The sequence below is a fragment of the Rhinolophus hipposideros genome (assembly GCF_964194185.1).
Source record: "Rhinolophus hipposideros genome assembly, chromosome: 23".
Classification (NCBI taxonomy): Eukaryota; Metazoa; Chordata; class Mammalia; order Chiroptera; family Rhinolophidae; genus Rhinolophus; species Rhinolophus hipposideros.
In genome coordinates this window covers 28,589,424-28,613,600 of record NC_138069.1, presented here as the reverse complement: position 1 = coordinate 28,613,600, position 24,177 = coordinate 28,589,424, and the positions used below count along the sequence as shown (strand labels likewise).

At 44.1% G+C, this 24,177-nt stretch overlaps 1 protein-coding gene across 2 annotated transcripts in view; it reads left to right on the top strand.

Annotated features, from left to right (window-relative positions):
• Window positions 1-984: 984 nt before the first annotated feature.
• Window positions 985-24,177, top strand: part of ADAM19 (ADAM metallopeptidase domain 19) — a 77,726-nt gene continuing 54,533 nt past the window's right edge. For both annotated transcript variants that reach the window (XM_081036009.1, XM_081036008.1), the window contains exons 1-3: window positions 985-1,197; window positions 3,821-3,906; window positions 8,187-8,257. In XM_081036009.1, the coding sequence (XP_080892135.1) occupies window positions 1,131-1,197; window positions 3,821-3,906; window positions 8,187-8,257 (224 nt within the window). In that variant the 5' untranslated portion in view covers window positions 985-1,130. The remainder of the gene's footprint in view (window positions 1,198-3,820; window positions 3,907-8,186; window positions 8,258-24,177) is intronic.

Below are 24,177 nucleotides of genomic sequence, written 5' to 3'. Positions count from 1 at the left end.
TGTAACTGTATTTGGAGATGGGGCCTTTAAAGATGTAATTGAACTTGGGCAAATTACTTAGCCTCTCAGGTTTGGTTTTCTCATCTCTGAAACAGGATAATATTTGTACCTGCCCTAGGAGATTACATGGGCTAATTAAAAGAGATGATGTATGCAGAGTCCCTGGCACATATTAAAGGACAATAAAAGGTGGGTAGCTCTTTTCCTGGATTAATTAATTAAGTAAGTTAATGGATGAAAAGTGCTGAGGACAGTGTCTGGCCCTTCGTAAGTGCTATATTATCAGTCATTGCTATTTTCTTATTCCAGCAGATAGTAAGCCCTCAGTAAGTGATAGTTGGTATTTTCAGGTTTCATTTCTCTCCATCTCCCTCCAAAGCCTTAAATCCTAACCATCCCAAATTCCGAGTTTCCCCCAATACAGCCCATGGGCTTTTCCGCCCTAGTACGTTTGTCTAGGACATTTTTTTCTGCCTGGTGCTCCAATCCTCCTCCTTAGTTCAGATATCTTCTCCTCTGGGAATCCTCTCTTCACCACACCCCCCTCCTTCCAGTCAGAAGGAATTGCTCCTTGATTTGTGTCCTGCTAAGAAAAGAAAACAACTCCATTTAGCACTTAGTTCTTTGTGCCTGGTGGTTCGGTTAACTCTTTCAGAGCCTGCCTCCGAGAGTGGCGGTCTCTGGGGAACGGTGCTGGGTGCGTAGCCTCTGAGTGTCACCCAAGGCGTCCAGCAGAGTGCGGGACAGAGGAAACTGGCTGCTGTGCTGAAAGGGGTCCAGTTTAACTCCTGGAAGCCCGGCCCAAGACCCTCCCCAGGCCGCGCCCACCGTGAGTGAATCCCTGCCCCTCGGCTGGTCCGCGTCACCTGAGCCAGGCTGGCTCCCCAGGGGTCCCTCCGGCTCCTCCCCTGGCGGTCCCTCCCGCCCCCTCCCGGCGGTTGGTCCTGTCCCCTCCTCCACCCTGTGGCGGAGCCCTGCGGAGCTGAGGGCGGAGCGTCGCAGCCGATGGCTGGGAGCCGGGCTGGGAGGCGCTGGGCGAGCAGTGGGTTCCAGACGCGTTGCCGCCTGGCTGGGAGGCTGGCATGGCTGTGTGCTTGTGAGCGCGGAGCGCGCAAGTGGCCGCTGCCACCATGCCCGGGGGCGTGGGCGCTGCCCGGCTGTGCCTGCTGGCGCTCGCCCTGCCGGGATGGACCAGAAGTAAGTGGCAGGGCGCGGGAGGGCTGGGGTGGGGATGGACGCTGGTGGGCTAGGTGGCTGGGGGACCTGGGAGTTGCCTCCCCGCAACTCCGCGGGGCTGCGCCCCCGCAGACCCCCAGCCTGGGATTTCTGGCTTTGTTCCCACGTCGTGCGCCCTGGGAGGTGGTGGAGGTCCTGAGCAGGCAGAAAACAGCCGCCCTCTCTCTTTCCTCTGTTTTTCTGCTTTTAGCTTCTCTTTCCGCTGCTTTTCTAGTCTCTCGTCTTTTCTCCAGTCTTTGTGTGTGTGTTCCTATAAATACATACTGATAAAATTGGAACCATACCATATGTACAGTTTTGTGTCTTGCATTCTCTACTTCACATAATGAACATTTCTCACATCGTTAAATTCTCCAAAAACATGATTTTAACGACTATAAATTCCATCAAGAAATCGCAGAAGTATGATTTTCAAAAAGTTAAAAACATGACTCTCATATAAATATAGGATGAATGGGTGATAAAGATTTGTTCAATTCATTAAGGAGGCAGTGAATGGAATGGTAAGTCTGGTTCAAAGCATTAGAGGAACAGGGGTGATACAGACATTGGAGAAAGAATGTTGAAATCATGTGCTGGGACAGATACAAAAGTGGTCAGTGCCCCATGGGGCCAAACAACCGTAATTCTTACTTATCTTTCTACTGTACTGAAGTCATTTCCATCTCTGCTGGACAGAAATCTATGCATAATGGAGTATAGTTTTTTAATTAATAGTAAATACAAAAAGTCAGACAAAGGTACATTCCCCTAGATAATTCAGTGATCTATGGGATGGCCTGTCAAACAATGCTACAATGTGACATTGAAAGGACATCCTGCTTGCTCTTTGCCTTATTTCCAAGTTTTGAGCAATTTTTCTTAAGATATACTGCGTTCCTCCATTATTGAGCCTTTAAGCTCGCTTTCAGTACCCTTCCATCATAAGGATCATTTCATTCCTTTAAATATTCCATTGGCTGTCGTGTAATTCCTTTACTGTTGCAAAGAATCTAGACTTATCAGAGCCACCATGCATATATCAAGCACCTACCATGGTGCTTGGGACATAGTTAAGTACTCAGAAAACATGTAATGAATAAATGAATGCATTGCTGCTGATTGTTACCAATATGATGAAACTAATGCTAGTCTAATGTGATTGTTTTTAAGATATATTTCGATTGAGAATATATCAGTAATCTGAAAGGAAACTTCATCACTCATAATCCCGTCAACTTTATCAGAACAGCTATGGCCATCTTTTCTATCATTCATTATATCCTATATGATTGATGTGGTTGGTTTAGACAGAGTAGATCTTGGAGTCCTCACTCCCATCCCCAGGAGTCTTATAGATTTTGGACTATTCTTATGGAGACTAATTTGCCAAGTTTTTGGGAAATGACCACTTTATTAAGATTGTCTGCAACCAGTGTTTGAGGTCTCCACTGCCCAGGACAAGTCTCTCCTCGAACAAGTTTCAATTTGCCTTTCTTGCAAAATAGAATTCTGCTACCTCCCTCCCAGGGTTGTCATCAGGATGAAGGAGAATGGGGAGGTGGGATTGATTTGGAAAGTAGAGTGCTATCCAAATGCAGACTTGCCGTTAGGAAGCTCAGGTTCATGCAATAATGCTTTGTGCGTTGGGAAGCAATATCAAAGTGACTCCACCAGTAATGCTATGAGATGGGCAGGTAGGAATTATTGTCTTCATTTTCCAGATGAGAAAACTGAAGCACAATGGGAATAATGCCCATGGGCTTGGCTTCCAGAAAATACCAGAATCCAACCGCTTCATTCCTCTCCACTGATATCATTCTAGTCTGAGCCGCTATCATCTCTCACCAGGGCTCCTGAAAGCTTTGCCTTCCTGTTTCTACTCACTCCTGCCCCTCTCCTTCATCCCAACCCCTATCACCACCCAGCAGGCTGGGTGATCTTTTAAAAACTGAATACGGATCATATTGCTCTGTGTTTAAACCCGCCAGTGCCTTCCAAGTCTATTTATAATAAAATCCAGACACTTGCCATGACCTCTGTAATATCAGACCCATGGCTGGCTGTCTTGCTGACCCCGTCTCCTACCTACTTCTCCCCTCGTTTACTAGGCTCTATTTACCTCTACCTTCTGCGCCCTTAAGCAGGCTAAGTCTCCTTCTGTTAAGGCAGGGCCATAGCGCTTGCCCATTCCTCTCCCTGTGTACTCTTCTTCCAGATCTTTGCTTGGCTGCCGTTTTCTGGTCCCTCAGGTCTCAATTAAAAGACATCTCTGCAGATCATCCTGTCTAAAATAGGCTTCCCCCTCTTCAGAGTCTCCTTAATCCATGACCCTGTTGTATCATTGGAGAATATTTATGTATCGTCCATCTCCCACCTCCAGAAGGTACATCTCCCACTTCTTGAATAAACTTTGTGAGGCATGCAGAGACCTTGTTAGCCCTGTGTTGCAGAGTGCCTGACCCATGGTAAGTGTTGAGACCCTGGAATCCAGCAGGTCTTCTAATGACCCAACATGGCGTTCTTCCCAGTTGGCAGTGCATGCCTGGCTTAGCTAGGGGACAGAGATCTGGGGTTCTAATGGTTGTGTGTCCTGTATTGACAGGAGGAAGTGTGGAAGGCAGCCCCCAGCTACAGTATGAACTGATAATACCTCAGTGGAAGACGGCAGAAGGCCTCATGAGAGAAAAGGTAAGACCAAAAGCTCTCGTTTTCAGAGGCAGGAGTTGACGACTCCATTCTGTGAAGCTTGGGGCCACCCTCTCAGCTTTCCTTGAGGCCCTCTCCTCACCGTTAATTGTTTCTGACCCACTCTATGCTCTCTGCGTGTCATTTTTGGAATCTCAGATGGGCTTTCCTTCATTGTGGGTCAAACTTCTAGAATACTTACTTCCAAATGCTGTTAGTTGAGGAAATGAAAATCCACGTTAATGCTGACATAAGCTAAGTTCAAATATGTGTCACTGAAACCCCGACTCTCAATTGGAATTGATTAAATATTGTCATTGTTATTTTTGCTCTGCGTAATACATGCTTTACTTTATTGATGAGATAATATACTTGGAGAGAAAATGATAATCCAAACTACTTTTTAAATAAGAGGCCAGGTAGGGACCTAGTACTAGAGGATATATCTTAAAATCCAATAGGCTTCCTGGGTCACAACACCAGCAAACTGCACCGGCCTTATCAGGGGAATCAGGAATAAGACAGTAAACAGTACCCTGTGCTGGTAGAGAGGACTTCTGCATCTAGGGTAATCTTTGTGCTTCTGGTTTTCATAGCTCGAGTGAAACTTGGAAGAGCTAGAAGGAAGATGTGATTGTTGTGTGCTAATACAAGCTATGGGACCTTCCACTTTCTGAGCTTCAGTTTCCTCATTTATAGAATAGGGCTTAGAGGAATAAGAAGGAAGAGGGCTGGGAAGTGGGGGCGGGGCAGTGAATAAGATCCCTTTGGGTTCAACTGGTCAGTGATTTATTGGGCAACATATAAGAGCAAGATTATAGTAGGAGAGGGGAGAGGGCTGTGTCAGTAAAGATGTCAGACTTTGTGGCTTTTGAATCTTAGAGAGGTTAAACAGGGAAAATGCCTGGAATCCTTAAAGTTATGGCTAGAATAACACAGACATCTCCAAAAATTCTAGGACAAATGAAAGCAAGGAATGTTTTATCCTAAATACGATAAATGAATGAAATTCATTTCATCAAAAAGTAGGAAAAGCTGTAAATAGCCTCAGGAAAAGTCTAGACAAATTAATGGATGGCCATCCTAGAGCAGGTTATTTTTAAAAATTGAGATCTTAAATAGTCCCACCTATCCATTATTGCTGAGGAATGGCTCTGATACTCTTTGTAGAGGCCTCTCTGTTTCTTCCAGATGTGGGATACCGGGCATCCTCAGGAAGGGCCTGAAAAACAAAGTCGAGCCCCAGATCCTGTCTTTGTTTCCCAGCCATTGTCTGCCCAGAATCTGGGTCATTTTATTTTGTACTAGTAGTTAGCACAGTGCCTGGCACCATATGTATTTGTTGAATGAAAAAAATGAATGAATGTCAGAGAGAGAGAGAGAGAGAGAGAGAGAGAGAGAGAGAGAGAGAGAGAGGAGGAGAGGAGAGGAGAAGGAGAGAGAGAGGAGAAATGAATCTCACTCAGGCCTCTTATTCTCATTTACATAATTTATTCATAAAACATCAATTGAACACTCACTGTATACTAAATATTGTACTAGAGCTTAACAAGAATGCAATATACAGGACAGGTTTCCAATACCCTGTGGAACTGGAGATCTATTTAATGTAGCCCTAAAGCGAAAGGAATTTTAACCCTTCTCTGGGAGAAATATAAACAGTGGTCAGCTCCCTAGAAAGGTGATGTCCCTTCCTAGCAGAGTGGAGTTGCAAGAGAAAAGCTGAGTAAAGCTGGACACGGAAGCTGCTTAGATCCTTGCAGTGCTGTTTCATTGTTTTGCTTGAAATGTCCCCTAGAAACAAGGAACACTATTTTTTAAATATCAGTGTCTGAGCATCTTCCAGACCAGAAAGAAATATATTTAGATGACTCACTTAAAAATAAATATCTGTAATCATGTTGCAGCTTTTGTCTCTTTGAGGGAGAGGTGACAGTGCTTTGATTTGTGTCAACTTCCCTTTTTTGCGTGGGCTGTCACATGGCCACCTACTTCTTGGATAAGAGAATAGCTACAGCTCTGTATAATACAATGGAGCAAAGCTTGTCCTTTCCAAAAATGGTGGTGGAACAACTGGATATCCATGGACACACACACAAAAAAAACAACAAAACACAAAAAAACAAGAGTCTAGATAAAGGCTTTACATTGTTTCCAAAATTGAATGCCCACTTGGGACTGTGCCCCTGAAGCCTAACGTGATTGGGCAGGGCCCTTGCTCCAGAACCCCCCAGAGTAAAGTGGCAAAGAACCAGCAGTCAGAATAGGTGTTGGCAGGGCTGAGTTACGGCAACAGAAACGGAGAAGTGAATCCCTTAGTGAAAGTTATTGGGCAAACATTCACCCAGCTTCCTCTCCCCATGGTTTTGAAATGCCCCTTCTTAAGAGAAGTCAATAGGATAAACTAGCAACAAAACAAAACAAAAAATAGGGTTGCTCAAGAATCCTGGATCAGAAAGTTCAGATCTCATCAGAGTCCTGAAAGGCTCAGGTCTGCTTAGAAGAGGCGGCTCCCAGCCAGAGGTGGCAAAGCAGGCGATCCACTTCCTCAGACACAAGACTAAGTTTTCAGGTCCACCTTAAAAGGGGCAGAAATTCCACTCTAGCAAGAGCTTCTGTGGATTGAAAGAGACTTCAGGAGTTTATAGTTTCTTGGTATCAGTTTACAAGGCACATGTTTAAAATATCCCCCAATATTGATGCTATTTTAAATATTTAAATAGGTTTAAATATGTAAATACCTTGTTTTAAATAAATAATGTCTTCCTTCAAAACCACGTAGTTTAACTGCCCTAAGTTGAATTGTTGAAGCATGAAGTTTCTTATGACTTGGATTTTTAATGTCTTTGAAATTTTCCAAAATAATAAGGTAAAAAGAGGTTTTTAAAAAGCACTTTCTTAAGCAATTATAAAAATATGGAAAGTTGCATAAAAGAAAAGAAAATTAACTAATGATCCCACTGCCTAGAGGTAACTATGGTAACTTATTTAGGGTTTTTTTCACTGTACTTTTTCCCTTTACAAAAGTATATTTAAATAAAACATACAGTGTTGTATTTTGAGTTTTTGTGCTCAATAATTATCATGTATACTTTCTTGATAATTTAGAAATTATTTAAAGCCATTGTTTTTGATGACTGTCTAGTGTTTTGTCATGTGGATGGATGGATCATTTAACGAGTCTCCTATTTTGGAGATTTAGGTTATATTTTATTACTCAGTATGATAAGTAATGAGCAGCCTTGTTTTTAAACCTTTGCCCGTACTTCCATTTGTTCCTTTCAGATAGAGTCTTATATTACTGGGTGAGACGGTCTAAACACCTTAAAAGTCTTAGTCCATACTGTCAAATTATTTTCCAGTGAGTTGGTATCAATTTAAATTCTCACTGGTAGGGTCTGAGATTGCCCATTTTACAGTATGCTCCACTGCACTGTGATTTATGGTTAAAAAAATCTTTGTCACTTGGTGTTTTTTTAAGGTATCTTTTTTAAAAAATGAGAGAGAAGGGGCAGGTACCAGTGAAGTTGATGCTTATCGGCCATTTGTATGATATCTTAAATGATCTATGCTGGTTGCATAGCAACTTGGGGCATCAGCAAATTTTCTCTTGTATGTAAAATGTATTTTCTTTTGGACCTATAAAACCTTAGTTTGAAGTGCTCCTAGTTATCTCCTTTGAGATGATTGGGGATATCCAAACCGAGAGCCAAAACAAAATAATATAAATAAGAACCCACTGTGAAGAGGCTTTCCCTGGTATTTTAGATAACAGACAGCATGTACTGGGGGCTTCCTATATGCCAGATACATTTTTGGCATTCACTGTGTCACTTAACCTTTACAAGAGCCCCATGAGGTTAACTATTATTATCTCTGTTTTATAAATGAGTAAACTGAGCTGTAGGAAGGTTCAGTAGCATAACCGAGTTCACATCCCTTCAGTTTCAGAGTCAGCACTTGAATCCAGATCTGACTACCCACAACGTTTGCTGTTGAAGATGTTTTCCAGCATTTCCCTTGACCAGACCTGCATACGAGCACTTAACACCGCCCTTCAGCTTGGGCTTTCGTTCCTTTGTCTTTTAGGAGAAGAAGGCAGATGGGGGAGGGGAATTGGGTCCTTCTGGGATTCAAGCTATTTTATGTTTGGGCTGGAAATGCAACTGACGCTTTCTCATTCACTTCCGGAGGCTCAATGTCAGTGTGCTAGATCCTCTGTCTGTTCCTGGGAGCCTCCAGCCTGCTTTCAGGAACTGACATTCTTTTGTTGTTGCTTTTAGCATCCACTCAAAGCTGAGCTCAGGGTAATGGCTGAGGGACAACAACTGATCCTGGACCTGGAGAAGAATGAGTAAGTGGACTCCTCCTTTGTCTGAAATGAAACAGTTTACTTCCATGTCAATGCCGGATGCAGGTGCCGCTGTTCTGGAAGGAAGCAGTTAGTGAAGTGACTCAAGCGCTCAATACTTGGTTTCTTTGTGGGGAACCTCTTGGAAAGACAGCATATCCACAATCTTTTGAGTTGCTGTGGAATTACTGGACTGTTTAACGTCTTCCTTGAATTTCCTCAGGCCGTATTTCCGGGGCTTCTTAGCATCCTTCCTCCCTCCCTCCCTCCCTCCCTCCCTCCCTCCCTCCCTCCCTCCCTCCCTCCCCCCCCCCCCTCTCTCTCTCTCTCTGTCTCTCTCTCTCTCTCTCTCTCTCTCAGAGAGGCGAGGGAGGGATGTACTGGAGGGCTCCGGCAGCTGTCTTACTCGCTGCAGTCCAGGGCATGGCAGGAAGTGAAGGAGGTTAGAGCAAAACAGCAGAGAGGAGAGTCAAGGGGGAGTGTTCTGGGATTTGGCGCCTCAAACCCTGGCTGCTGCATCTGTTCTGGGTCAGCTAAATCTGAGATTCTGCCAATAAGGGCATGGTCAGCAGTCTCCTGGCTTCATCGAGCTGGTTCTTCAGTCTTCCTAACCTCATTCATCTTGGGTGGCGGCCTGACTCAGAAATATTTCCACATTGATTTGCCATCCAGCACAGTTGTATCTTGATTCATGTTATTGAGCAGGTGAACAGACGTGATGCATGGCTGTGTCTGTTGCTTGTTCTTGGGCCAGCCCCAATCTGCTTGGCCACTGGAGAGATCTTCTTCCTTGGCCAGGAGACACTAAAGGCCTTTGGTATTTCCCCACTGACAGTCCCGTTTAATTTTGCTGCGCAGACCTTGCAGATAAGTCTGCATGGTTCGGATAATTGCCCCTCTCCTCTTGACAGTCTCTAGCGTCCGCTGGAAGCAGAGGAGCCATCAGACACATCACTGCTAAGATAAGGGATGGATATCCCTTTCCATCCCTTTCCATATCCAAAAGGATGGGAAAGGCTGCTAAGCTTGGGTGGGAAGCGAGAATATCAATTATTCCAAATTTGGGCCCTCTGAAGGAGGGTGAGTGGAGTCAGAAGTGTGGACTTCGTCATGTGTGGTAATGTGGCTACATTCATGTCTTTCCTCTGCCTCCAGAAAGATGGGCATCTCACTCCTTTTTGCTATTTGTCTCTTGAGACTCAAACCAGCCCAAGAATGTGTTCTTTTTTTCGCATTTCCTTGGAACAGACCTGGCTGGCTGTCTCCTCAGAGGGTGCAGGCTCTGCCTGCCTAGGATTTCTCACATTGTCTTCCTTTTGTCCTGCAGGAAAAGACTGTTAGAGGCTCTCTCTGTTCCTGACACTCTCTCTGAGGGGTCGGCTTTAGTTTCTCATGGCCCCAGCCCTGTGGTTCTAAATCTAAACGTTGCCTATTGCCATCTCAGTCTATTATGTCTGATTTCGCCCCCCAGTGGAGCATTTGACTCTTCAGCTTCCTCTGGGCAGTCTACAGGGAGGGGTTGCTGTCATGGACAAATCCTTAGGCATTGGACTGGCCAAGAAGGGATCTAGCACTCATTCTTCCCTCCTGTTTTGGAACCTTTGCTAGCGGTCATAGGAAGTTATAGTGGGAAGACACATTAGAAACACTGAGTGCAATGGACATATGTGTGGATGCAGAAACTTTGACTCAGAGAGGGATAGGTACTTGTCTAAGGTCACACAGCAGGTAAATGAGAGAGGTGAGACTAGGATCATTTCTGTTCTTGGCGTGGTTCTGGAGTCAAAGAGAACCCGTGGATTTGGTTGTATTGTCTGCTGCTCTCAGCAGCTTTCTGCTTTCCATTGAGCAGTGGGGGGCTGGACGTGGTTCCTGGCCTCCTTGAGCTGGCAGGAGGCGGGAGACTTGACAAAAATGGAAACAGCAGCGCCAAGCACGATGACCTCATCAGGTACTCCTGGGGAATGGCTTCCTGCTATTTTCGTCTAAATTGGGCTTTTTGTTTTTGAACATGTGTTAGCAAGCGGAACTCCAACTGCACACGACTTCCTAGTGTGTTTATTTCCCAAACCCTTCTCATTCATGGTGCGTGCGAGTCCGGATACAAAAAAAAAAAAAAAATCTCGGAGGGGCGGGAATGATGCTTTTCTGATTTTTCAAATTTCTGTTAAAGTTTTTATAATCCTGTGATATTTGAGGGGAAACTAGGCCCTGTGCTCAGTGACTCCTCAGGCTCTGGTTCTTAAGTTCCTTGATTGATTCATTCATTTTTTTTTCATCTGCTGTACATCTACAGTATTCCACGCACCAGTGTCAGGACTGGGGATACGGCTGTGAATAAAACAGTTCTGCCCTGTGGAGCTTATATTGTAGTGGTGGGAAGAGTAAACAAATAAACAAGTGAATGTGTAATCTGTCCTATAACAAGTACTATGGAGGAAACAAAGGAACATAGCCACTCAGGAGAGCAGGGGTGGGGGGGGAGTTGCTGTTAAGGCCTTGGTGGTGAATTGATATTTTAGTCGAGACTGGAAGAAGGTGAAGAAATGAGCCATGTGGACGGCTAGGAGACGGCAAATCCGAGAAGAAGAAACAGCCAAATTCAAAGGACCTAATAGATTAGAAACGTTTTCACTTCCCCTCCTACATTTCCCCATACACTGGATTCTCAGATTCTTCCCCCTGCCCCCAGGAGCTGTGGGCTTCTGGGACTCTGAGGGGAAAGACAGGACATTTCTAATTTCGTTTTCATCATCCTGAGGTGTCTGGCCTTCTCCCATCAAATCAAAGTGCACGTGCTAATGCATGGCCCAAAATAGCAGTGAACAGACCTTTAATGGAATTCACACATGGAGAGATGGCCAGAAATGGTGAGGATGGAGGGGTATGGGGGATGGGCCAGGAGAGGGAGGCCCTCCGCTCAGGCTGCAGATACCCCAAGATGCCTTAGCTCAAGAGCTGGGCAGCCAGCAGCCTTTGTATGCTGTGAAGCAACTCAGAATGAACGGATGACAATCCCATGGGAGACACACACCCTTTTCTCTGCTGAGTACACGTGCGTTGTAGGGGTTATCTGCGTACAGCTTTCATGTCAGATAGTCCTGGGTTCAGATTCTGGCTCTCCCACTTACTAGCTGGATGGCCTCTTTGGGCCTCAGTTTCCCTACCTGGGGTGTATGAGAATCCCACACTGGGAGGATGAAATGGGATGGTGCGTGTACAGGGCCCAGTGTAGTGCCTGGTTTGTATTCCATACTCAGTAAATGGCAGCTCCTATTATTTCTTGCTTGTAGTTATGTAATTGCAAAGGCAATACCTGCTCATTGTAAAATATGTAGTAAAACCAAGCCCCATCTCACAGATGTATACATACCCGCTGCTATTTTTGTTGGGGAGGGAGGAGCAGGAAATGAGATTACACTATGCGTGTTGTTCCAGATTACACTATGCGTGTTGTTCCACATTTGTTTTCTCAGACTCAGCTGTATGTCATGAAGGTAGCACTCTGCTATAATAAAGCACATATTACATTGTTTTATATTTATTCACATACACATATACTTTGCAAATGTTGGTGCAGAGCTGTGAAGAGAACCTTGCTTGTGGTTGGGGCAGTGTGGTACAGTGTAGAGATTATTGAGTTCAGAGACAGTCATGTGGAATTGGTCAAAAAGTCATTTGGCCCTCCTGGGCCTCAACTTTCTCTTGTGTCAAATGGGGATTTTGTCCCAGTTAGGCTCTCAGAGCTTCTCCCTCATGACCTATTTAAAGGATACCCTATTTAAAGGATACCGTGTACGTGGAAAAATGGAAAACAAGTCCCTGCCTCAGAGAATTTCTTTCTAATTGTGGAAACATCCCTGGAAATAGGGAGCAGTAGGATAAATGCAAATTGCTCCCAAAACCATGGACCTTGAAGTTGAGGATGAACTGCTAGTAGCTCGGGACCCACCGTTTAGGCAACAGAAACACGAGAAGGGAAATTACAGAGAGGAAATTATGGACTGCTATTTTAACCTACAATTTTGAGGCATATATCCATAATATTTGTTCTCCATGTAATTTCCCCCATGCTGTGAGGACTGCCTCGCCAATCCGGAAACCATATTGGACAAAAACTTGTTTGCTGAAATCAAATGGAACCTTCCCTGAGCTGTAGGCCTCTGGGGAGATGTAGGCCCTGGCTCTCTTCCCTTCTCCTTTCTCCATTTTTCCCCCAGGAGGAGGGCATACGGAACTGTTGAACCAGCTTGCACGATGCACATTGGGCTGCATTACTAGAGGGCAGGATCACTACATTACAAGGTCACCTTCAAAAGCAAAGGAACATCTCAATCAGTGGGAACTGTGCCCAGAGGACCTTTGGCCGTAGGCTTCTCTCTGCTGGGCTCTAAAAGCACATCCTGGATCTCTCGTCTCTACACCATCCTCTCCTTTCTTGAGTCCGAATGATGATCAGATTTAGGTTTTGGCTTGGAAAAGGGACCGATGTCCTTTGATCTCACCCCTTTCATTGTGCTCCAGCCCTGGCTATAGCAAGATCCTGTTTGCGCAAGTCAAGGTAGTAGGAATGGATAGTTATTTTCTTGTGTGTATATATCTACCTCTACTTCCAGACCTCATGAAGAGCAGTACTTGTCAGGGCAGAATTTGGGCTTTTCGAGGCCTACTGACTGTAGTACCCACTATTGCTTCTGGCTTTAATCGCTCATCGTATCTCTGATTTTTGTATCAGCCCCTCAGAGATGACATAGGGAAGGAGACTGCTTTTGTTAGTCTGGAAATCAAGCTACAACCTGAAAAATTAACAGTCATTCTCTATAACGGAGTGATTTAGCTCCCTAATTTCCTCCTTTTTCCCTCAACCCTGTTTGAGTTGTACAGTACTGGAGGACCCAAGAAGGGAAGAACTAGCAGGCAGGGAAGAAGTTTTCCAGCACTAGACAGGAAGGATTAGTTTCCACCTCTCACTGCTTCACTTCCCTTCCAAAGAGGCCTGGTAGAAATATGTAGCTAATTCAGAGCAAAACCCTGCATACTGCCCAGGCCATGGTGCCCTCCCCCACCCCCACCTTCCCAGCTTCTTCTTGCATTAGGAGTATACTTTAATGTCTTATCGAGGAAAAAGGACAACTCTTTGTCTCTCTCTAGTTGTTGGGAGCTTCATTTGTTGTTGGCAAGATTCAATGTCCTGGATCAAAGGGAAGCCTAAGAAAGGCTTAAGATGATATCCCAATGCGTTTTGGAAACCGTGCTTCACTGAGTTGCATTTAAATGAGTCGCAGACATATGGATTACATTTCACTTAAAATACACATGGCTTAAGAAATTAGAGGATATCATTCTTTAACCAAGTACTTGGCAGATCTGAAGTATTCAAAATGTTTTTCCAAACTCGGCACGCAGCTGGGCTCTCCATTCCCCGCAGCTGAGATTGTATAACCTAAGGAGACCGGTGCCGCCAAGGAAACGGTTGGATGGATGGGTGGGGACACCAGAATTCGATGAGAACTGCCTGTTGAGTGTTTGAAATTTTTTTTTGAAGTATCAAGAACTAAATTAACCCTGCTGTGCTGACTCTGAGGCACTGAGCACATAAGAGAATTTAAATTCCAAGTGCAGTGCTCGGTCCACACCTTGCCCCCGAGAGACTTCGTGGTCCTGTTTGAGATGGAGTTTGCAGTGGGAACTTTTTAGACTGAGACCGGTCTCGTTTACAATTCTCATGATGTCCAGAACCCCTGGAGTGGCAGACCAAATGGATCAGTAGCCAATCTGGTGGGATCTTTGTATAAGCCAAATTCTCAGCCCTACCCCTGCACAAACAGGGTCTCCATTCTTTCTAAATCATTGGAAACACGATATGGCTGTCTTAGGGTCCACTGCATAACTCAGTCTCAGTAATTAGGAGTGGTGCTCTGAAAGGATGAAGGAAGAGAGGACCAAGGAGCATCCGGAAGTGAAATAACCTAGGCATGCTGACTCTTTAGGGTAGGGAGTACAGAAGTCCGAAACACCACAATCCAGAAAGCAGGACAGGCTTGGGCTTTGGTGTAGAGAGACCCACATTCATTTCCAGGCAATGGCACTTCCTGGATATGTGGCCTTCAGCAAGTCCTCTGCCTTCTGAATGTTATTTCTTCGTCTCTGTTCACAATAATACTCCTTCGTGAGTATTTGCTGAGAGCCAGTCACTGTGTGAGGCACTTCGCATAACTGTCATATATAATCCTCACGGCAGCCTTTTGAAGGCGACATTATTGTTATTCACCTTTTATAAATGAGAAAACCTTACGGGTGAGGAATTCAAGTAATTTACCCGATGTCAGGCAGAGCCAAGAGCCAAACTCAGGGCTACCTGCCTCTTACTGTATTCTACCGCCTGTCGATCATACACATTAATGCCTTCATTACAGGGTGGGGTGGGCTGAAAAATGCCCCCCCTCCAACTGCCCCAAGATGTCCACATTCTAATCCCTGGAATGTGAGGCCGTGCTGCCTTACATGGCAAAAGAGTCTTTGTCAGTGTGACTAAATTAAGGATCCTGACACGGAGAGATTAGCCTGGATTATCTGGGTGGGCTCTAAATGCAATCCCAAGTATATTTGTAAGAGGGAGGCAGAGGGAGGTTTGCTCGTAGGTAGACGAGGAGAAGGCAGTGTGACCTCAGAGGCAGAGATTGGCGTGATAAAGCCCCAAGTCAGGCAGCTGCCGGAAGCTGGAAAAGGCAAGGAATGTCATCTCCCACGGGGAGAGCAGCCTTGCTGACACCTTGATTTTGACCCAGTAATACTGATTTCCTTCTTCCGGCCTCCAAGAACTGAGAGAGAATAACTTTCTGTCGTTTCAGGCTACCAAGTCTGTGGTAATTTGTTACACAGCAGCCACGGGAAACGAATACACAGAGTTTGTGCCGTTTAGCGATAATGTCCTGTGATGTGCTTAGTACAATGCCTGGCCCACAACAAGCAGGTTTTCAATACCTGCTAACTTTCATTAATGTACAATCAAGAACAAATGCTTTCTAAAGTGTCTCGGTGATGCAAAGCATTGCATGGGGCCCTTGTGACCGTCTTCAAGTATGAAAGTGAGAAGAGAACCCTGAGAAATAGTGTGGATGGGTGTCGTTTATTAGCATCTCCCAAGTTCCAGGTCTGCCGTCCTTCTGACTGAGGAATGGTGGTCAGATATTAATAACGATGTCAACAATCACAGTAATGGCTACCATGTAGGCGATGCCTCTATAGCGGACTCTGTTCTGCAGTCTCTACGTGGGTCGTCTACCTGAATTGTCACAACAGCCATATGAAGTGTAGGTACCTATATTAGCGCTACTTGGCTAATTAGACCCTGAGGCATGGAGTCATGGTACTTGCTCAAGGTTACCTGGGCAGGAAGGGCAGAGCCAGCCTCTTGACCACGGCCTTATATTGCCTCTTGGATGCCCTGCCCTTGCTCAGTTTGCTCTTCTTCAGTTAGCACTGGTGTTACTTCTCCGTTATTCTGCCCTCTCTCTTTCCTTTCCTTTTTCCTTCCCTCTGCCCTGGTTAGAATTTGGATTTCAGTGTCTTGGAGTGGTGTAATCCAGGCAGGTTGGATTCAGAGCCTGTTGCCTAGCACCCACTGATGATGGGCACTTTGGCAAGTTGCCTTGCCTTTGCTAGTCTCAGTTTCCTCATCCGCAGGATGGACCTAATACTAGTGGCCACCTAGCAGATGCTGTGTGAATTCGATGATGTAATGCCCTTAAAGGACTTACATCACACCTAGTATACTGTGAGAGCCCAATAAATAGTCGCTATTATTTGTATTTTGTAGGGTCAGAAAAACATTTAAGAATGAAGAAAGAGGGAATTCCCCTGAGTTGGTTTCCAAATGTATATGTAATTAAGAAGACTTGACCTTAAAACCCATTGCCCCCCGGGAGGAAGCTCACTTCTGCTCTCCAGCCATGTCCGGTGTGACCTCACTGTATCTCAAGAGGACAGCTTTGCAAGGTTCTCTGGTCAGCCAAACTGTACCTCCTTTCTGTGCCTGAAGACTCAGTGCCCAGCCCTTCCCTTGGCAAGGCCCTGAACTGTACGATAAGGAGGTCAGGATTTGTTCACCGGGTTCCGGCTCTATCTTCTTCCAGGGACCCACAGCCAGGGCTGCCTGTGTAGCCAGGAAGGATGTCCACAGTTTTCTTTTGTCTCAAGCTTATTTCTCCTGGCTACGCTTCAGCAGGAGCACAGGGTGAAATGAATGGGAGGAAGCTGTCAGCTGCCCTGGTGGCCTTAGATGGACCCTTGTCAGAGGGAAGGGCAGCTGTGCACTGGGGGAAGTCAGGAATTGATTCTTGACTTTGAGGATTCCTTTACCATCAGACTGTTCAACAATAGCTGGTATCCAGTGAGTGAGCATTTGCCACCAACATACATAGTTACACAGGTTTTTTTAAACCCTGTGTATATTTACCCAAATGGGGTTGTATGGTATACTCAATTTTATAACCTTTTCTTTCACTTGAAACTATAGCATGGACAATCCCAAATCATTTTTTGAAAAAACAATTTAAAACATTTTTTTTTGTTTTATTTTATTTATTTATTTATTTAATGTATTGGGGTAACAATTGTTAGTGAAATTACATAGATTTCAGGTGTACAATTCTGTATTACATCATCTTAAAAATTTATACTAGAACTTTTGGAATGTTCGGAAACTTGGATAATAAAATTCTAGAAAAAAATTGCACAGATAATAGAAATTTAAAATAAATGAGATCGTGCTTTATATACTGTACTGTAATTTGCTTTTTCATTATTTGTCTTCAATATCTCTCCACATTAGCACATTTATAGACCTGTTTCATTCTTTTTAATGGTGACATAGGATTCCATTGAAAGGATAGACCAAAATTTATTACTCTCTCTATTAATGGACAGTTAGATTTCCAATTTCTTGCTATTACAAATAATGCTGCAATAATAGGCTTATGCATAATCTTTAAGCACATTTGCAAGTATTTCTATAGGATTGATACCTAGAAGTAGTGTTGAAAGGTTAAATAACAAATATGCTTAAAATGTTTTAAATTTTGACAAATTGTACCTCTCACTCCATAGATTCCTCTCCAAAGGCTGTATGAGAGTACATTATAGATACTCTTCTATGTAATTTATCGGATGTTACATTGTATGTGTGTGCCACAATTAACTTTTAAAATTTATTATAATAAAACATTATCAAATGCACATGGAATTAGAGAGAATAATATAATGAATCCCTATATACCTGTTATCCAGATTCAGTGATAATTAAGATGCTATGATTAATTTAATCACCCAATATTGATGGAATTCAAGCTATTTCCTTTTTTCCCCTTCATTTTTACAAATAGTGCAGGAGTGAATGTTCTTTTTTTCCTATATTCCTTATTTTTTATTAAAAATTTTTTTTTGTTTGTTTTCTGATGTTACTTTTTTTATTATTAGTTTCAGGTGTACAAAACAACATAATGATTAGACATTTACACCCCTCACAAAGTGATAACCCCAATAAGTCTGCTACCCATTCTGACACTATACATAGTTATTACAATACCATTGACTATATTTCCTGTGCTCCATACTTTCCATCCTGTGACTGTATATATTTTTAATTAGAGTTGACACTCAATGTTATTTTATATTAGTTTCCGGTGTACAGCATAGTGGTTAGGCATTTACCCCTGTATTCTTTGGATGGTACTTTTAGAGGATCACCTCTTAGACAGGAATCACTGGGTCAAAGGGAATTTACGTGGATAGGTAAAGTCCCATTGCCTTTGGCATCTCTATAAGTTAATCTTGTCACCCTTGTTGAGAGGACTGGTTTCCACACCGTCTCATCAGTGGATTGAGTGTTGAGTTTGGGCAGACTCTCTGAACCCAAACTCTTCTGCCTGTTTCTTTGAGCAGCTTTATTGAGATACAACTTACATAACCATATAGCTCATCCCTTTAAAGCATACAAGTCGATATATTTTTAGTATATTTACATAGTTGTGCAATCCTACCATACTCTAATTTTTGAACAATTTTATCACTTCAAAAAGAAGTCATTAGCAATGTTATGGGTTGAATGTGACCCCCACCCCAAATTCCTATGTTGAAGTCCTAAACCCACAGTACCTCAGGGTGTCTTTATTTGGAAATAAGAGTCATTGTGGATGTCATTAGTTAAGATGAGATCATACTGGAGTAAGTGGCCCCTGATCCAGCATGACTGGTGTTCTTATCAAAAGGAGAAATGTGGACATAGACAAGCACACAGGGAGAACACCATGTGATGATTACAATCATGCCGCCACAAGCCGAGGAACGAGCAGAAGCTAGGAGAGAGCCCTGGACAGACCTTTCCCTAGAGCCATCAGAGAGAGCCTGACTCTGTCAACACCTTGACCATAGACGTCCAGCCTCCAAAACTGGGAGAGAATAAATGGGTTTTAAACCACTCAGTCCGTGGTATTTTGTTAAGGCAGCCCCTAGCAAACTAATATAAGCAGTCACTCCCATTCTCCCCCATCCCTAACAGCTCTAGGCAACCACTAGGCTGCTTTCTGCCTCTCTAGATTTGCCTGTTCTGGATATTTCATATAAAAGAGATGGTATAATATGTGATCTTTTGTGAATGGTATCTTTCACTTAGTGTACTGTTTGTGAGTTTTATCCATGTGGTATAGCATGTGTCATGACTTCCTTCCTCTTTATTGCTATGCAGTGTTCCGTTGCATAGATTTACCACATTTGTTTATCCTTCCATTGGTTGGTGGATCTCCTGCCTTTTAAGTGAGAGCTAACCTGTTTCCATTTTACAAGGTTGATTTCAGGAAGTATTGGTCAAGCACCTATGTGTAAAGCCCTGTGTTAAGGATTGTAGAGAGTAGGTGCAAATACACTATCCTTGCCCCCTGGCAGTGAAAAAACATCCAGTAGCAAAATCCAAGGCAGATTAGAAACTTATTTTACAGAGTGGAAAGTACAGCGCTGAGGAGGCAGGAGGGAAGAGAGAAATTCTGACTGGGAGATAGAGAAAGCTTCTCTTGGGAGTACTGCTTGGAGCTCTGTCTTGTAGGAGTAAGGAGGGGAGGCTTTGGATGAGGAAGGGGGGAGAGGTGAGTGGAAGAAACAAGATTCAGACGGAAAGGAATTCAGACTGAGAAATTAATGTATAAATATTTGGTCTGGATCAAGGGGAACCAAAGCTGTAGTGCTAATAATCTCTTATGATTCCAGTATTCTAGCCAGCCAAGTCATTTTAATATGGAAAGGTATGTAGGGAATGGGGAAGGGGTTTCTTATTTCCCCCCCACCCCCACAACTGGGCTACCCAAAGATTTGAGTAGTTTAGAGCTCAATTTTTTATTCTCCTACTTTTGACTGACTTGCACTCTCTCTTGCCTGAGGTTAAGAGACCATGTGGTCAGGGAGGTAGATGGGGTACTTCTAGGAAAGATGCTTGAGGTGCACTTTAAGGCTAGGCTGTATTTTCTACATCTTGGATGAGAAGGTCTTCCTCTACCCCTCCCAACTGATGGGAAATTTGGGCTGAGCCAAGTGGACAGAAGTGTACCTGGTGGGTAGAGCTATGGACTGCAAGAGGTGGAGCACATGGTAAGAGATGGCTTCTTCACCAGTGGGGGGGTGGGAGTCTCCTGAGAAGCAGGATGTGGTGGGCGGGATGTGGATGGATATATAGATATGCCTTTGGGTTTGGGAGATGTGCTGGAAGTCCTACCTTCCAGACCTCTATTTTTACCCCCATCTTCAAGGATGTGCCTCACCTATTCATCCAGACTCTCTGGAAGTTGGAGGATGTTTCTACTCTTCAACCTTTGTGCTTTGGCAATGGAGCGTGACTATCCCAGGGAAAAATCTATGGGACCAGGAGGCCTCTGAAGCCACATTTACATTCATCCAGGAACTATTTTGATTTGAAGAAAGGAAGCTTACTCATTTTCTACTTAGAACTCAGTCACAAGCACAGACCTTTGGCTGACACCTCAAATACTAAATGAATAGGTTTTTGGGGCACCCTGGGGCAAGTTGCAGGTCTTTCTTAACCTCAACTAGGGGTGGGTATTGGGTCAGAGAATCCCTGGCTTTTTTGATGAGAATCTCTAGTGTACTGGGGTTGAGCTACAGACTACTCCTTGGGAATTCTTTACTTCCTGTCTTTCTTTTCTTCCCTTCCTTCATTCAACAAATGTTGTGAGTGCCCTGGGTGTTCCTGGGAGAGCAACAGTAAGCAAAACACAGTCTCTGCCATTCTGGGGCTTTGAGCTGAGTGGAGGAGACAAAGAACTAAATAATTACTGAACAATGTGGGTGTGCTGTGATGGAGGAAGTAGAGGTACCATGGGAGCACAGGGTAGGGGAACCTGTCCTGGATTGGGGGTCAGAGAAGGCTTGTAGGAGGAAGGTAGAAGTAGGGCAGTGGTTGACGGGGGGCTTATACAAGGGGAAATGGCAACCAGAACAAAGGCCCAAAGGTGAGTAACCTTTGGAAAGAAGTTATTTACAGTTAAAGCAGAGAGCTAGAGGGAGGAAGGAAATGCTGAAAAAGAGGTTGGCCAGGTGGGGTAAGTCCTTGAAGGGCCTTGTAGGTTCCTTAAAGTGTTTGGGTGTTTATCTTGAGGGCAATGGGAAGCTGATGAAGAATATATTTGCACGTGTGTGTGTGTGTGTGTGTGTGTGTGTGTGTGTGTGTGTATAATATATATAAATTTCTAAACATCATTTTATTTTTTGTCCCTTTTTAAAAAAATATTTATTTTTTTCAGTTAGAGTTGACATTTAGTATTATTTTATATTAGTTTCGGGTGGACAGCGTTAAAGCATAGTGTTTAGATATTTATATAATTTACTCAGTGATCCCCCCATTGGCTTAGTACCCACCTGGCACTATGCATAGTTGTTGCAACATTCTTAACGATATTCTCTCCGCTGTACTTTACATCCCCATGACTATTTTGTAACTGCCAATTTGTATTTCTTAATCCCTTCACCTTGTTCACCCAGCCCCCCAACCCACGCCCCTCTGGCAACAGACTCACAGATACAGAGAATAAACTGATGATAAAGAATATTTTAAAAGTCACATAGTGACAACATCCAAAATGCATTTGAGAAGGACTTCTTCCAATGAAGGCAGAGGATGGGTTAGAAGGGGCAAGACTAGCGATAGTAATTAGGCCCATTCAAAAGCTCCATTATAATCTGAGTGAGAAACGATGGTGATCTAATTTGGAAGAGCTAGCCGATATGGAGAGAAGGGGATGGATTCCAAGGATGTTTATAGGGTGGAGTCATGGAGACTGGGAGACGGGTTGACTATGGGCTGAGGGAGAGGATGGATTCAAGGGCCAATCTGAGGTTCCTGCTTGAGTAAGTATTAGGTTGGTGCAAAAGTAATTGCAGTTTTTGCAATTATTTTTCACCTTTTCAACCGCAATTACTTTTACACCAACCTAATAGTAGGTCAGTGGCCAGTCCCTAAGTTTGTCCTAAGCTTGTGGTGGGACTTCCGTGAAGCCACTTCTTTCCTCAGATCTTTAGTTTTCTCATTAGATGAAGGTAATCATACCCAGTCGCCAACTTTGCAAAATGTGGGGATCCACTGATAAAATCTGTGTGAGAAATAGCCTGTGGCGCTCTTTCCATGACCCTAAAAGGAAAGGATGTCCTTACCCTGTTTCTCTCTGTAATTTGTGCTCTAACATAGTCTTCCCTCCTTATCTACAATTCTAAGCATTTGATCTCTCAGGAACTGGTGAGACCTCTGCCCATTCTAGCAGCTGAGGCCTCACTGGGGGGCCTTTCTGGGGGGTTCTCAAACTGGCTTTTGTTGAAAACAATGAGATCATTGAGTGGGTGGAGCTGGGCCAGGCCTTCCTCAGCCAGTTTAAGGAGAAATGGGGTCTTTATGACTTCTATACTTATGGCTCTTTTCCAGTCCCTTCCATAGCTCCCATGCGCCCCACTGCCCCCTTTTCCTCCTTCTTTTCCCCCTGAGGTTATGGGTTTGCAGAAAACTGGCAGCCTCCACATTTTCTCCTCTTGTATCAGTCTCCCTGGAGAGAAGTCCAGATGGACCAAGGGCTATAATGGCTGCATTATATCAGGCGTGGTTTCTTTTTCCACCACCGTTCAACCCCCCTCTCCCTCTACCCCCTTCTAGGGAAAAGAAGGGCAAATCATTGAAAGGGATTCCTTTGGAAGGAGACTGGAGTACTAGGGAAAGAGGTGATTCTAAGTGTTGGGGAAGATGTTAGGCTCTTTGTATTCTAGAAGCTCATTACCTCTTGACTTCTTGGTGTTAGATTTGGGGTTTGGGTAAGAAGGCAAATGTTAAACTAGCCTTTCAGTTATGTGGTGATAGGAATATGGCTGTGGAAATGAAACTCAGCAATGTCGGGTGAACATCCTGAGTTCCTGATCCGTAGGCTGCCCCTTCCTCTCTGCCCTCCACATGCACACACGCATGCATGCACCCCTTCTCCATAACTATGTGGACAGCTTGTTAGGGGAATTTGGAAGTTGGTTGCAGCACTGGTTTGCAGCAATTCTAAGAAGGGGGGGGATGGGCTATGAATCAGTGACTTGGCTTCTAGGAACCCAATAGTAAAAACTACCTTCTGTGTGGCCTGTTAGTGTTTGCAAAGGACTTTCACAGATGACCTTATAGGGGAGTAGAAAAGAACTCTCCCTTTGTCTGTGCAAGTTCTCCTCCACGAACCCTGTAACAGAGGACAGATTAACAAGAGAAAAACAGAAGTTTATTAACATGTATACATGGGAGATACCCAGGGAAAAATGAGTAACTCACTTAGAATTCAGGCTTCAGTAGCGTCTTCAATGAAGAACGATACATTTGTAGAGAAATGACAGAACAAAGGAAAGAGATATTATTTCTCTAAAGGTGGTAAGCTTTATGTGGGCAAATATATGGGAAGCTAATGGTAGATAAAGGCTAGTTAATAAAGTTTGTTGTGCAGATTCCTTTTCTAAACTGATAGGGTCCACAGTTGTCTCTGGTGATTAACTTTTGTCTTTCTTGGTAGAAGGGGCGGAGGGATGCCTTTGAAAATTTGTATCCTGCTTTTAGGCAAATAGTGGAAGGGCTGGGAGCTTTTCTTGTATTTGCTTCTCAAGTCCCTTCAGTTCAAAATATCCTTATGCCAAAATGGTATATTTGGGATGGCAGAATCTGCCATCCTTCAGCCTTCTCTAGTCTTCATGATGCTGTGAGAGATACAGGTGCCAGGTGAAAGGCAGGAAAACAGCTTGTCTTGCTCACATCCCCTGGTATGGTGCTTGGCACATGATTGGCTTCAATAAGTATTTGTGGAATGAGTGAGTGGGCTTGCAAATGTACAGCCTGGGGCTCAGAAGAGGTACTGTGGCTTGGCACACAACCCAGAGCAAATACATGATCAATTCAAGCCAGGAGGGACTTGGTCTTCCTAATGCCATGTGCCCTGTAGTTTGTACTATATTATGCTGCTTAATAAGTAATTATTGATGCAATTGCACCAACATCCTTCCTCTCTGTCCTCTGGGAATGTCTGGATGGCCTGACTCTTGGGTCATCTACTAATGACGTTTAGCTTACTTTAATTTTTTATACTGATGGGTTTAGAAGCAAAATGTAATGGTGTGAGATTGTGAAAGTTGCCTTTGCTCTTTTTCAAATGCTTCACCTGTAAAAGTGAAGTGAGGGGAAGCACTGCACAGAGAGGATGGCACATAAAGAACCTTCATGGAAAGGTTATGGAGCAACACATAGAATGAGGGAAAAGCTGAAGGACCAGGGCTCGGGAAGGACAGGATACAGGAATTCATAGTTTCTTCAGGTGCGAGAGGTGGGGGGCCAGCGCCAGCCATTTTCACCAGGTGTC